This window comes from Lactuca sativa, chromosome 1 (genome assembly GCF_002870075.4).
Source record: "Lactuca sativa cultivar Salinas chromosome 1, Lsat_Salinas_v11, whole genome shotgun sequence".
Taxonomy (NCBI): domain Eukaryota; kingdom Viridiplantae; phylum Streptophyta; class Magnoliopsida; order Asterales; family Asteraceae; genus Lactuca; species Lactuca sativa.
The window spans coordinates 131,139,879-131,155,206 of record NC_056623.2 but is presented as its reverse complement, the minus strand read 5'-3'; the positions used below and the strand labels follow the sequence as shown (position 1 = coordinate 131,155,206).

Here is a 15,328-nt window from a genome sequence, read left to right as displayed (position 1 = left end):
CCTAAGGCTCTGATATCACTGATGAATTTTATACATAGCAAACAATCATATGTGTGCATGCGATCCTAATTTGGGGATCTGTGTTTTTAACTGTTAGATATACAAGCATTGAACACAAAAACTAGAAAACCCTAAGAGGCACATGTAATTTTCGAAATTAACATATAATTAGGGTTAGGATACATACCTTAACCCTAATCCCTTAACTTTCTCCCTAAGGCTTCCAAGGCACCCTTAGAGACCAAGGAAACCCTAGGACACTCTAGATTTCGTTCCCCACCTCTAAAGGAGGTTCTAGAATGCTTCAGTGCTCAACTTTTGAAGATTGTCACCTTTAGTCCATGTAGTTTCAATTAATTCCTTTAATCCTAAAATTAATTCCAAATTAATTTCTTATTAAATATTAATTAAAAAATATGATTTCTAATCAATATATTATATCCATAATACATTAATAAATCATTTATCTTGATTTCAAATTAATTTATTAACCAAGTAATAAATTAATAAATCATTCTTCTCTTTCCAACAATTATCCTATTCCATTGCTAGGTTTGAAGGCAACCCAAAAGGACATTGCTACTATCAATTCAAGTACATACCAATTATAGTTATGAGCTTAGACACCTAATCCAACAAAATAAACATTTGAAGAATTTTGCTTAGAAAACCAAATTTTATTGGTTTTACTTTTCTTATTCTTCATCATCAACTTTCTGGATCTATAATTTTTTAATCCAAAAACAACATCATTCTTCATAACTTTAACTTTGCAATTTTGAATCATATCCTTTGGAGTTTGATACATTTGAACATCTTGGATTGAAAGATTTCTATAAGGCCTCATTCCTTCAAATGAATCACAAGAACACAAACAATCATCGGTTGGAACTCCAATCAAACAAAAAAAATTCACAACTTCATCAGAATCGCATTGAATCCCCTTGTCTTGAACATCAAAAACATTCGGGTAAAGTGCAAGCACATTGACACCATATTTGCATTCATCAAGACGAACTCCTTTAATGATTTCATCTTCTTTCTTCTCCCTTCTTCTTTCATGATAAGTTGTAACCAAATGATTAAGCAAAACTTTATGATTATCATGATTAAGAGGATAAACAATCATCCTTCCACTTTCATCTCTTTTTGCACAAGAAATGAGTGGATTTTCTTTAAAATTCCCGGTTGTAAAGCAATTGATAAGTCTTTCAAAACTATACGGATATGGATCATCTCTAAGAAATACAAACCAACTTTCACGAAATTCTTTTTCCATTTTAAATCCAAAAACGAAAAAGATCACATGAATATTTTGAAAGAGAAAAAGTGATTTCGAATGAAGTTCTAGAGAGAAAGCGAAAATCACATGGATTCTAGAGAAAAAAAGCGAAAATCACATGAATTCTAGTGAGGGAAAATCGAACTTGAATCAGATCAAAGAATTAATTCGATTTCTAGAAACAAAAACTCTCTCAAAGAAAGAAAACTTACAACATGAAGTATGATTAATAATTCATCAAATCAAAAATATCATCATGGATCAATTTCTTGAAATAGTTATGAAACATTCAAGAACCCGCTCTGATACCACATGTAAGATCCAATGAATGATGATGAATGCGGAAAATGTAATGATTATGTGAATCAAACAATATCAAGAACACAATAAGTAAATAAAACGGTTTAAGCTCTTATTAGTCTAGAAAGTTATTACAAAGCGAGTCTTGCAATATTTCTCTCACTAGACTAATCTCTCATATTGTTACATAAATGGGAGCTACTCACTTCCTATTTATAGAAAAAACCCAATCAATTACACATCCTAAAGAAGGTAAGCCTATATCACACAGAACTTTGCACCATATCAGTTTAGTTGTTCATTGCATGTTGTTTTCAAGGTGTATGACATAAAACCTTTATAGGATGCGTATACCTTATTAAATGTTAATTGTTTTTCCGCATAGTACATGTTTTTTTAATAAAACCAATTAAATTAAATAATTAGCCTTTTAATTAAATAAAAAATATGACTCGAGAAAAAAAAAACATTGTTTGCTGCCATTGAGGAAGCATCGGCACATCGCCATGCTCCTTGTAGCATCGCTACCCCACAACCATGGCTACAAGCTGCATCTATCGTTGCTTGTTGGGGTCATCAGTCATGTGTCTGCCAAGCCACGTGCCTGCCAAGTTAAGCTTATAAGGAAATGCTTATGTTATGGCAACCAAACAACAATTGTCAAAATCCCTAATCCATCATACCTAATAAAAATCCGGCCTCCCTTTCTCCCTCTTGTGAGTTCGACGGAAGTAAGGAAAAATGAAGAAAATGAGTCTCTGAACAAGTTGAGATCTAGCAATCATCTAGATTGGTTTGTCATGATACATCGTAGAAACAATATGCACAAATTGTGATCTCCTACGCATCAAGATGTCATTTTGATCTACCTATGGCTGTTATGGTTGTTCTAGCCGGTAAAATCTTGTCTGAGTGGATCCATGGTTGGGATTGATAAAGAATCTTGATTCATTACTTCTGTTGTGCAAACTAATTAATATGTTGATTGCTTCAAACCCCAACAACATCAACATGTTATGTAGGAAATACCTTAGTATATGACGCCAATGATGGTTAACAAAGGAGAAGGATGGTGCAAGGATATGTCGATGGTGAAATGTGACTAGCATAGTAGGGGATGGTAAGGGTTAATTCTTTTGGAAGCCATCTAATATCGATTTGAGCTAGTATAATCAAAAAGTCAAAATAGCTCCCTGATCATAAGCCAAATTATAAAAAGTGACGCTTAAAGAAAGGAAGTTGGTTTAACTTGATATCACACATTACATAATTAATGCATGTTTCAAATAATATATATATATATATATATATATATATATATATATATATATATATATATATATATATATATATATATATATATATATATATATATATATATATATATATATATATATATATATATGCGAAATGGAAGGGCTTATGGGGTTCTTACAATTTCGATGGTGAGAGGGAATGTTTATAATCAATAAAAACAACGAACTAAAAGCTATATTTATAAGTCTCCTAACAAGAATAGTAAAAGAACACAATAACTTCTGAACACCTAAGTAAAAGGAGACATTACTACAAACTAGCTAACTTAGAAACCAAGTAACTAAATCCCCCATGCAACACTAAGTTATGAGAATAATATTCTGCTTCGGTTGAAGATATTGCAATTTGCAACATCTGTTTCTAAGGATATCCAGATAAAAGCACAAACTCCATTATTATTGATTTTTCTATTAACCAAGGATCCATCATCCAATGTGATCTAAATCCATGAACAAGGTTACCTCAAGATCCAAACTTTATCGATATTTTTTTGTATTGGTATCCACAGGGGCGAATCTAGAATTTTGAAATGTTGGGGGCACTCAATGTAAAAAAACAATTTGTTGTCCTACACTTCATCTAGAGGCTAGACTGGCTTGATTTGTTTTATAAAGCATGGAATATGATGCCTAAACTTGAACCTTGATCTTACGTATGTATTCTGATCACCTCCTCATTTGTCAAACATGTGGAGCCCTTATTTATTAGCGTCTTTCTGTCAACATTGGTAACAATGGCTCTTGACTAGGTATATTATTCCTTTAATATGATTCTTTCCAATAATTTAATTCGATTCCGGATATTTTTTTGTCAACTTCATAACATAAAACGACACATCATTATTTAATGTTACCAACATCTAATTCATGCATCTATATATGTTATATATTATGCCACGTCATAATATACAATTATTATTATATTATTGACTATATCTTTTAGGCAGGTTCAAAAGGTTATGATGAATTATTTATATCTTTTGTACACGACGAAAGGTCAAGAGCAAGTCACGTCTCATCACGTTTTGATTTGATTTTATTTTTTTTGACATAAGCTTCAGTTTCAATAGTTTCAATTTCATTATACAATCCAATTCACTCCAAATACAATGCGTAACTAAATTATACAACAGAATGGGCCTTTAATGCTACAAAATATAGTTAATATACAACGGAACAATATAGCAGAAAGCAATCGTTACAAAAAAAAAAAAAGCAATAAATAATGAAATTTTACATATCATATGTCATTTCATTAATCTATAGTTAATATAAAGTTGTTATTAATCTTAGGGTTAAATGTAAGAAATAACAGGAAAGATACACTTATTTGTTTATTATAAGCCTTCAACTTTAATTTTATGCTTACTACAACAATATACTTTATAAAATCTACTCAATTATAGCAAATGTCATCCAAATACAAAACAATTTTTACTTCAAATAGATGTGTCAAAGTACAATGTCTTGATAAGAAAAAAAAAACTGAAAGTAGAGTGCTATAACAAGGTAGATGTCTCAAAGTACGATGTGTAAAGTACAATGTTTTAATAGAAACAAATAAAAGTAGGATGATGTAGTGTTAACAAATAAATGAAAATACGTTACTTCTTTTTGCATTTACGCCTTTATTATAAGCATTCTACTTCCATTTTCTTTATGTTACGGTATTGTACTTTACTAAAATCTACTCAATTACCACTTTTATAATTAAATAACATTTTCTCTATATAGTGTCCCAATAAAAAAGAGGTTGAAAGTACAATGTTGTAACTTTATAGATTTTTCAAACTACAATTCCTAAATAAGAAAATTAGAAAATACGAGCATATAATAGAAAGAAATGAAAGTAGGATGCTAATGAAAGAACATTGCTATTTCTTGCCATTTAGCCCTATTCTTATCTTAATGTCTTTTAATGTCTAGATACACTACAAAATCTACAAACGAAACAACATAAAACAAATAAATGAAAGTAGGATGCTATAATAAACAAGTCTTATCTTGCATCCATCGAGTAGGGCCACCTTTTTCTTTTTTACATGCCTCCACTCATTGGAATCTTGTTCCAATTTTCAACCTTTTCAATTATGGTGAGTGTACAAAAGGTCAGCTAGCATAATCTTCCCACAATTTCCAGCATCGAGTCGATCAAATATTTTGCATATTTGTAATATGTCTTTCTCCGAGACTTTTCCCATTTCTTTTAGCTTGTATATCACAAACTCCGACTTGCTGAAACAATCAATACATTTAAAATCAAAATCTTGCAAGCACAGATCTAACAGGCTGTACTGCGTTTGACATGAATTGGACTTGGCCTGAGACTGATGTCAGCGGGACAAGCATTGGATTTCACCATTCGAAGAGGATGGGAGAAATTCAATTCAATTCAATTCTCCTTTTTTTTATCAAAAGACCAAAATGCCCTTGTTATGTATCAATTTAACTTTTCAAAAAAAGGAAAATTCTACACACTTACATTACAAAAAAATTATTTAATTCTTTATATTGAAATTCATTCAACTTTACCAACCACCCGATCCCAATTTCCTCGATTCCATTCCTTCTAACACATTTTTATACAAATTATACGACTCATAACAAACCCTAAACACCACATACCATGATTCATAGTTTCATACTACAAAACTAACAACAGAACATCATCAAATCAAACAAAAATAACCACATTAAAGAAAAATAACTTACCTCACATATCCATTATTGTCAATATCAGCTGCAAGAAACTGAGAAACAGTCAAACCTTGATCAAGAACCCATTTCGCCATTTTCCTATGCCTCTTATCAACCCTAGCTTCAGCCAAATAAAGAAAAGCCCTAGCTACTGCAAGAGTTGACACAAGCAACCAAATCGATGCAAAAATCCTTCCCGCCATTGTTCTAAATGCTCTATCACCATACCCAACTGTAGTAACCGACATGACTGACAAATAAAACGAATCCAGCCAATCCAATCGCTCCACGTAATGCAACACAACAACACCAACACCGATACAAAGAATCACAACCCCTAAAGCTAACCCTACTTTCATTCGAATCCTCATGCGACCCTTTTTCACATCGATTATATAAGATTGATGATCTTGATCGTTTCCGTTTTTTAAAGATTGGAGTAGATGATTCTCTTGTAAATCAAGAACGTAGCTTACCATTCCGCTAAGTAAAATATCGATGAACCCGAATCCGATTAACACAAACAGGATTGAGAAGAGTTTAGTGACGAGGTTGTTTGGAGTTATGTCGCCGTATCCTATTGTGCACATTGTAACTATGCAGAAGTAAAGAGCGTCGACGACGACATGGGTTTCTGAAGCGACGAAATGGTCTCTGTTGTACCAGTAGATGATTACGCCGAGGGATAAGTAGAGGATTAGGAGTAGAACTGCTTGACGAACGATGGATGATGAAGACGATTGTGGAGGTTTGGATTCTGATGGGGGTTCGAGGTCGTTGATGGCAGCCATGGCGGGGGCGGTTTTTGAGCGGTGGAGATTGGTTTTCCCGAATGAGTAATTGGGATCGATTAACCATGATTGGGGTGTCGAAATTGGTTGTTGATCGGAAATTGAAGTGAAATCGGAAGAAAACGATCTCTGGGGAGGGTTGTTCAAGGTCGAAACTAAGGCGTCAACAATGGTGGAAGATGGTTCTTTTGGGGAACCGAAGATGAGTATATCCTTGAGTTCCGAAGGAGTTAAAGATAAAGGGATTGAGATTTCGTTATCTTCAGGGAGAGCGCAAAGAAGGGTTGGCGTTTTCGGCGTTGACGTGTTCGTCGGAAGAAGTGGTTCTTTATCCATGGTGGGTTCGCCGGAAAACCGCTTCAATTCAAGAAATCAGTTGTTTCAGTTTCAGCCTTTCACGTCGCATATGGTGGTTTCCCGATATGGGTAATACAAGAACACGAAAATCTTGAAATTGAAAGCCTTTATGAGTTAAGATTTACCAGTGAAGTGATTCGAGAGACGCTCCGATTCTTGAATTCGAGAAGATTCGTTGTGAAGGTTTAGGATTATGAATTGAATCTTCCGAATCGAGATCGACGGATGAAAAAGGGGGAGGACTGAAAAATGGAAGACCACAAGAAATAAGTATTAAATTGAGAGGAAAACGAACTGGGTCAACTATGATCCAAACATATAATTAGGGGTAACCACGTACCATGAGGTTCGACATCTGTCTCTCTCGAATAAAATAGTACGCAAATCTTTGTGTAAGCAGCGAAGCATACAAAGATCACAGAACATAAACATGAAGTATTGCACATACACGTGCACCACAATGGGTGTGGTTCAATTAAAGCAATTCTTCAGGTATAGATAGTGGGTTACCTTAAGGTGCTCAGCCAAACGGGGCCCCAAATTTCGACCCGCATCCCGAAGAAATGCAATCATATTTATTACATTATTATTTTATTATTATATTAATTATATATAAAATATAAATAATACAAAAACCAGAAAACCAAGGATGTCAGTTCACAACACACGAATAGTTTTTTGGCCTCTAAGAACTAGAGACTGGTTCCTAGTCAAATCAGTTGAATCGATTCGTTCTGTTTGGTTTTCAAAACATGGAAATACGTTACTTACTGGTCCTAAGATTATACATGATACAACTGAAAATATTGTTCAGATTCGGGACAGAATGAAGGCCGCACGTGACCATCAGAAAAGTTGCGCTAACTGTCGACGTAAGCCTTTAGAATTTAAGGTTGGAGACCAAGTTATGTCGAAAGTTTCTCCTAAGAAAGGAGTGATACGATTTGGAAAGCGAGACAAGCTAAACCCACGATACACTCTAATGAGAATTGGTCTTATTGCTTACCGACTCAAGTTGCCCCAGGAACTTAATAATTAATGTACATGATACCTTTCATGTGTCAAATCTCAAAAAATGTGTTATTAGACTAGCTCTCTATTTTGTATTGACTTTTATTCATTGTTGTATACTCAGGGGTGTATATGTATCTTTATTCATTATATATATATATATATATATATATATATATATATATATATATATATATATATAAAAGATAACCATCGTGCCTCTTGGTGTGGAAACTCGTTATTTCATTGTATCAGACTAAAACCTCTCCCTCTTCTTAACCGATCCTTCTCCTCTCTTCTTCTCTTAACTTTCGGTTTTCTTGTCACCATCACAGCGTCCTCCATGGTTGGCTCCTCCACAGATGCTACCCTATCCATGAACACCCTTATTCATCTCATCATCATCCGCCTCTCCTATGTTAGTTATCTCTTGTGGGTAAACCAAATGATTCCCTTCCTTAACTATCAACAACTCCTTGCTCACGTCGATGGCTCCTCTGCAGCCCCTCCTTCCCACCTTCTGGTTGAAGACAAGCAAGTTGAGAACCCCACTTTTGCGAAATGGCATGCTGCATATTGTTAGATGCCATTTTTTTGCATCTTATAGGTTAGTTTTTATTATCATTTTAGCATCATATTGTGTACATTTGCATGTCATCTGTTTAAATAATGCTCAGCTCATGTCTTTTGTTAGAATTGTCATACTGCTCATGTTTTTATGTCAATTTCAGATAGTTCGAGTGGAACGTTAAACGAGGACCTGAGTTCACCTGGGAACGCGAAGACCAAATGAAACAAAAATACCCGCATCTTTTCCCAAACTCTTGAAGTCCCAGTCAGAATATAAATTTCGGGACGAAATTCCCTCTAACGGGGGGATCATGTGAAATAGTCAATTTCGGGTTAAGTCAAAGTCAACAAGTCAAACCGATCGATTCGATTAACCCTTGCATATTAGGTTTTACATTATGAAATTACTGTAAAACTCGCTATTTTAATGAGAAAACATCATTTAGAAAATTAGTGTGTTTAATTTTCTTTAGCCTTGATAGTGCTAAACAATGAACCCAAGCGATAAAACACTATTACACACTCATCGGGAGTGTGTAGGACGCTAAAACACGACTTAATGGGGTTACGGACCTTACGTTGCGAAGCCGGACACTCAAAAATGCAACAAACGAAACCTCTCTCGATCACTTTTACGCTATCTCTCTCTCTATTACAAATCTCTCCCAAATCTCTCTCAAAAGTTCCCATAACTTTTTGTAATCATTCGGGTCATCACGACCTGTAACCGGGTCAAAAAAGGCTTGAAACGGGGTAAAAACGAGAAAGATGGACCCAAGGATCCGAAGCATGAAGCCTCAGGACCCGAGGATCCGAAGCACAAAGCCTCAGGACCAAAGGATCCGAAGCACGAAGCCTTAGGACCCGAGGATCCGAAGCATGAAGCCTCAGGGCCCAAGGATCCAAAGCATGAGCCTCAGATTCGAATCTGAAGCCTAAGCCCCAGAATCGAAGCTCGAAGCCTCAGCATCATATCTGAAGCCCGAAGCCTCAGGACCCGAAGACCGAAGCCTCTAGGGCCAAATCCGAAGGGCTTCGCAAGGAAAACCCATTTTTCACGGTTTTCGACTACGACTTCGTTTTAAGCCCGTTTTTCATCATTTTAACGCGGGATTTTCACCCAAAACTTTATTTTAGCAAATAAGGCCCATTTTTATTAATTAATCATATTTTGGGGATAAAACTTATCCAATAAGAGTGAGGGAAGTGCAAGAGGGGGAGTGTTGACTTTTCTTTAGTTTATGACACAAGCAACCTCCCATACCCACTCCATGACTAAGCCACACACCTCCCCACCATACCTTGTCACTTCCTTGTACCTTCCCACTCAATTTTCAGCCTTTCCCAAGTTGTTAGAGCTGGTCACTCATCCTCTCTCCTCGTTCTCACTCATTTGCTCTCATTTCACCAAAGATCAAACTCAACTTTTCTCTCTAACTTTCTCCCTCAATTTCGGGATTTCAATGCTGATCATCAAGCTTTCTTACACTCTTGGTAAGTATAATTCACCCTCCTTGTGATAATTACATTTCATTCTACTCAAATCATTGATTGCTTACACAAACTCCATCATTATTGTGTTAGATTCTTGAATCTTCAAAGTAATCCTTTAAGTGTTCTTGAGTTGAACACTTCTCTTCTTCAACATTCACCCACTGAAATCACTCAAGGTGAGTTCATACCCCCACATTTTCATGTTTTCCTAAGTTTTAGGGGGGAGAATACAAGTTAAAATACCAAGAACACAACTAAATTCTTCTAACAGCTTTCATCAGAAAAGTTGGACTCCATTCACAGACTGTTTTGGGAAACTTAAACATTTTAGTTTTCAAAACTGTTCTAGTTGCAAATAGTTCGATTTCTTATCTTTAAAATGACTACTTGCACATCTCCATACGATTTTTCTACAATTTGTGGTGATTTTTACAAAACTGTCTATCATTTCAAGAACCAATCCGGACCAGTCTGTGATTATGGACTTTTTCACTATTGTTGGAGATCACTAAAAATCATGGAAAATTTATAAACAAACTAGACTCATTTTCCAAACTCTCGGAATTTACGGATTCTGATTTGGACCTTTGATGATTTTTCTACAAATTTCCTTAGAACAGTGATAGTAAATGTTATCAACAGAAAAATGCTATCAATTTCATTTCACCTTGTAACATGTTGAGCAAGGTGTATATCTTTATGTGATTATATGTTATTGCAATATATGGCATTTTTGTCTTAGTATATAGACATACATCAGTTAACAAATGGATTTTTTCTAGATAAAGCATAGAAATGACAATTTGTTATAATCAAAGTACATCCATTACATACAAACATTTAAATAAACTATGTTAAGTATAGTTTATGTACATTACTACTACTACCCTTGTTTTGATAAACTATAATAGGTATAGTTTATGATACGTTACATAATACATACATTTCAAAAGGGTACATTTATACAAAGAGGATTTTCATTACACCACACGTATTCCGTTAATGACTTTGTGAGACATTCGCTTCACTTTACAAATAAGTCTTGTATTGTAACCAAAGTCTCCTGGAGGGAGAGCGTGATAGTTGTATATAGATCTATATTGGGTTTGACAAACCCACACCTGATCTGCATGCAACAGCTAGACCGACAGGTCTGAGGTGACAAATGTCATAAAATTTCCGACGCATGAAGAACGTCGTTTCAGGCCAACTAGGTCATAGCATGGTTATAATAACTGACAGAAAGTATTAACAAACATAGGAATTTATGGGAATTTCATTAAAATCAAATGCGTTTATGTCAATTTAAACTGACATCATTTTCTATAAGTAAGAAAGGTTACTTATATGTTTTGGTCTTTGGATATAAGACTACATTACACATTTTAAGGAAAATATCGGATTTTTCTGGAACAAACATTACATTTACAAGACAAGGTTTTCATAATTGCATACAGAAGCTTAGGAACTCACCAACCTTTGTGTTGACACTTTTTCAAACAACTTGTATTCTCAAGAAATCACTAAACAGGTAACCAAGTGCATTTCGAGGATGGGACGTTAAGGCGTCAAACATTTCATATTTTGTCAACATATTGTAATTGATTTTGAAACATGTAATTCATATAATGATGTAACTCTTTCAATTATATATATGTTGGTTGCGTTTGCTTGAATTACTATTGCCATTGTGGTTATGATACTATACATGAAGTCCTCCACCCCCAGACGTTTCCGCCATCCTTGGTTTGGGGTTGTGACATTATAACCTTTCAGTAACCTAAGTTGGCGATTCCATAGTTACCAGATGACAAAAATATGATTTTGGAGGTGTTTATTCTTTGATTTCAATGATTTCTGAAGATCTGAAGACTGTGGATCATCTCCTTCAAGTAGATTAGTAAGATTAGTTGTTTGATGTCTCTTTTCATTTGTTTTTATCAGATTTTAGCCATGTCTAGCTTAAACCTTAGTTTTCAGTTCTGCAAAGACAAGTACTTTTCATGTGATTGATCATTAGATTTGGTTTTTGATTTGTATTTCTATCTAGATTCTTCAGTTTTGTTCTTAATGAATGTTTGATTTTGATTCTTGTTAGTCTGATCACCTAGCTAGGATTTTATCATTCCAGTTAATCAGTTATAGAATACATAATTGTTCTTGTCAACTGGTAATAAGTACAATTAATAAATCGGTTCCGTGTTTGAGATTTGACTTTATTATAAACTGTAAAAATCATATCTTTACGCTTCTGAACTTGTGAAAAGTATTGGATATTGCTGGGAATTTTACATAGATTATAATGCAAGTTTTCTGATCTTAATTAAGAGCTTGTTTGATTAGACGGTAAAAAGTTAGAGTTAAGTGAAGAGCTTGTTTTGGTTAACTAAATAAGGTGAAATAGATTACACTAGAGCTTGTTAGTTTTTTTCAGTATCAACTTAGATAAAACACATATTAAATAACCAGGTCAATGTTAATTGCATGATTAGGAAAGTCGCAGCAGAATTGAAATTGCTTGTATTATTGATTTTCGTTTAAATTTAATATCACTGCATTTTAAGTTTTTAGTTTAATCAAAATCCCCCTTCTTAATAATTTCTGGCTTGACTAGAATGTGCCTGATGCAAAAAGGCATTGAATTTTAGTCTATGTCTGTGAGGATTCGACCCTACTTCCCTGTGCTATATTCTTTTAGTGCAACCAACGGTGATAAATTTATTTTCTTAATACGCACGCGACAACGTTTTAACAAATTGGCGCCGTTGCCGAGGACACGGTACTGCTAATTGTTTTGTTCCAAAATCTTTACGTACAGGTAATCTAATTTTTAGGCATGGTCGAGCCAACAACCTTAAAATAGGGCGGCTTTCTAGGAGGCAACCCAATGAGTATTTTTTAGTTTTTATGCTTTCAATAAAGAGATGGTCGTAGTTACAAGCAAGCTTGGGAAATCAGAGGATCTTCAGAGTTGGTGAAATCCAGATTTTTCGTCAACATTCATCATCAAAATCTGATTTCTACAAACTTATTAAATACATTATTTTCTAGCTGCACATTTTTGTTTTTATTTGCTTTATTGAGTTTTTCATTCCCCTCTACGCATTGAGGACAATGCATCATTTTTAGCTTGGGGAGGGGATTAGTGTAAAAAATTTGCATTTTTGTTAAAAAAAAATTATTTTTTCAGTTTTTCATTTAAAATTTTCAAATTTTATTTTTATTTTTTCATTTTATGCTATTGCATTTGCATATAAAAATCTGAAAAATCCAAAAAAAATATTTTATTTCCTGTTTTTATTTTTTTGCATTTATAAAAAGTAAAAAAAAACAAAAAGATTGTTCTAGTTATTTTTTATTTTCTGCATATTAAAATCCAAAAAAATATTAATAATAAATAAATAAATATTTTAAAAATTAATGAGATGAGGATATTATTTATATTCAGTAGCTCTGTTAAAGATGAAGTGCAATAGTTACCGAAAATAACAGTCTCATTACAATCAATTTTAAGAATTATATTTTCAAGTGCTTTAAATTTTTTCAATATGAACCAACACGAGTCAGATAATTTTTACAATGGAAGCATGAGATGGAAAGACGAACAATGTTTTGAAAATAATTTCCTTAGATGCCTTAAAAAGAACCTAGATTGGATAACCCTTATCATTCCTTGAAGTACTCAACCCTATAGTTTCTGTGCCTTTTGAGGTTAGGAGGGAACTCTTTTTATACCCACAATTTATTATCATTTTTGAAGTATTGAAGATATGGTGGGCCTCAAAGTAAAATTCGTGCCCAGTCAATATATATATATGTTAGAAATGGTACATCAAACAACTTGAAGAAATCTGCAATTCAAAGTTAAATCTAAGTCAAGTTCAAGTCGAAATCAAGAACCAAACAAGTTAAATATGAAGAGTTGATCAAGACGAAGAATATGTGTGGTATAATGATATTAATCCCTCGATAGTGGAACCATATGGGTAAGTTTGGATTTTCTACCCATAATGGAGCTTACCGCGTTTACTGGACGAGTTCGGAAAAAAAAGGAGGGGTTAGTCAAGTTAGGTTTTTATAACTAAATTTTCGTGAAATGATTTTTAAAAATACACTGTTTTCACAAATTTAATTCGTCGAAAATTATTTGCTCAAGCTTGGTTTAACTTATTAAATATAATTATCAATCGTTAATATAAGGTATTGAGATTGTTGTCTAGGTAGTGATTTCATTGGAGCTTCCTCGTTGTGAAATCTGATCATGTGAACAAAAAAGAGTGAAGTACTTTAGTTTAAGTTTTGTTTTTATTTTATTTTAAATTTTTTTTAGGTTATCTACATCTTTCCATTTGTTGATAACATTTTATCTTTTTCTTACTTGAGGGCAAGTAAGGTTTAAGTTTGGGGAGATTTGTTAGATGCCATTTTTTACATCTTATAGGGTAGTTTTTATTATCATTTTAGCATCATATTTTGTAAATTTGCATGTCATTTGTTTAAATAATGTTCGGCTCATGTCTTTTGTTAGAATTCTTGTACTGCTCATATTTTTATGTTAATTTCAGATAGTTCGAGTGAACAGTGCTTTGGGAGCAATTGGATGTGCGCTTGGAGCTTAAAATGGAGCTTGGAACTTATGGAGTATATTGAGGAATGCTTGGAAGATGCTTTGATCAAGAAATATTCGATCGAATTGATCACACGAAGATAGAATCTGCAATCTAAAGATAAAGGATGTTGCTGGCAGCTTTGACCCCCTGTCAGTACTTTGACCATATCTCATGAACCGTAACTCTGATTGATGCGATTCAAAATGATCTGAAAAGTAGACGAAATTTCAGACGTCTTAGGAAAAACATGCAATCGCAACTCTAGTCCATGCGATCGCGTGGAGCCTTCATGCGATCGCATGTTTGGTCGCAACTTGGATTCGAAGTTTTTTAGTGCCAAAAATTCATTTGGAAGTAAAAGATGAAAACATGCAATCACAACATTCCTTCTATGGGATCGCAGGTATACCAAAATGTGTCAAAATAGAATCCTACTTCATTAAAAAGGCCCGTGACGCGTTTTCTCAAAACATGCGATTGCAGCTTTGAAACATGTGATCACATGTGCATCGTTTTTGCTGTTGGACGTATAAATAGACCCTTACAACCTTTCAGTAACCTAAGTTGGCGATTCCAGAGGTACCAGACGACAAAAATACGATTTTGGAGGTGTTTCTTCTCCGATTTCAATGATTTCTGAAGATCTGAAGACTGTGGATCATCTCCTTCAAGTAGATTAGTAAGATTAGTTGTTTTATGTCTCTTTTCATTTGATTTTATCAGATTTTAGCCATGTCTGGCTAAAACCTTAATTTTCAGTTATGCAAAGACAATTACTTTTCATGTGATTGATCATTAGATATGGTTTTTGATTTATGTTTCTATCTAGATTCTTCAGTTTTATTCTTAATGAATGTTTGATTTTGATTCTTGTTAGTTTGATCACCTAGCTAGGGTTTT

General features: G+C 33.9%; 1 protein-coding gene across 2 annotated transcripts; it reads right to left on the bottom strand.

Moving 5' to 3' along the window:
* Window positions 1-4,759: 4,759 nt before the first annotated feature.
* On the bottom strand, window positions 4,760-7,225 carry LOC111909393 (two-pore potassium channel 3). 2 transcript variants are annotated; one of them, XM_023905210.3, is made up of 3 exons: window positions 7,084-7,225; window positions 5,611-6,985; window positions 4,760-5,133 (listed from the first exon to the last, which is right to left on the bottom strand). In XM_023905210.3, the coding sequence occupies exons 2-3, from the start codon at window positions 6,720-6,722 to the stop codon at window positions 4,983-4,985; spliced, it is 1,263 nt and encodes a 420-aa protein (XP_023760978.1). In that variant the 5' UTR covers window positions 6,723-6,985; window positions 7,084-7,225; the 3' UTR covers window positions 4,760-4,982. The 2 variants fall into 2 exon arrangements, with proteins under 2 accessions (XP_023760978.1, XP_023760977.1); XM_023905209.3 differs by lacking the exon at window positions 7,084-7,225 and having other exon boundaries at window positions 5,611-7,066.
* Window positions 7,226-15,328: the final 8,103 nt, after the last annotated feature.

Coding starts and splice junctions, on each gene's coding strand:
- LOC111909393 (XM_023905210.3), bottom strand. CDS start 6,722: ATGGATAAAGAACCACTTCTTCCGACGAACACGTCAACGCCGAAAACG. Junction 5,134..5,610: donor GACAATAATGGATATGTGAG/GTAAGTTATTTT, acceptor TGATTGTTTCAG/CAAGTCGGAGTTTGTGATAT.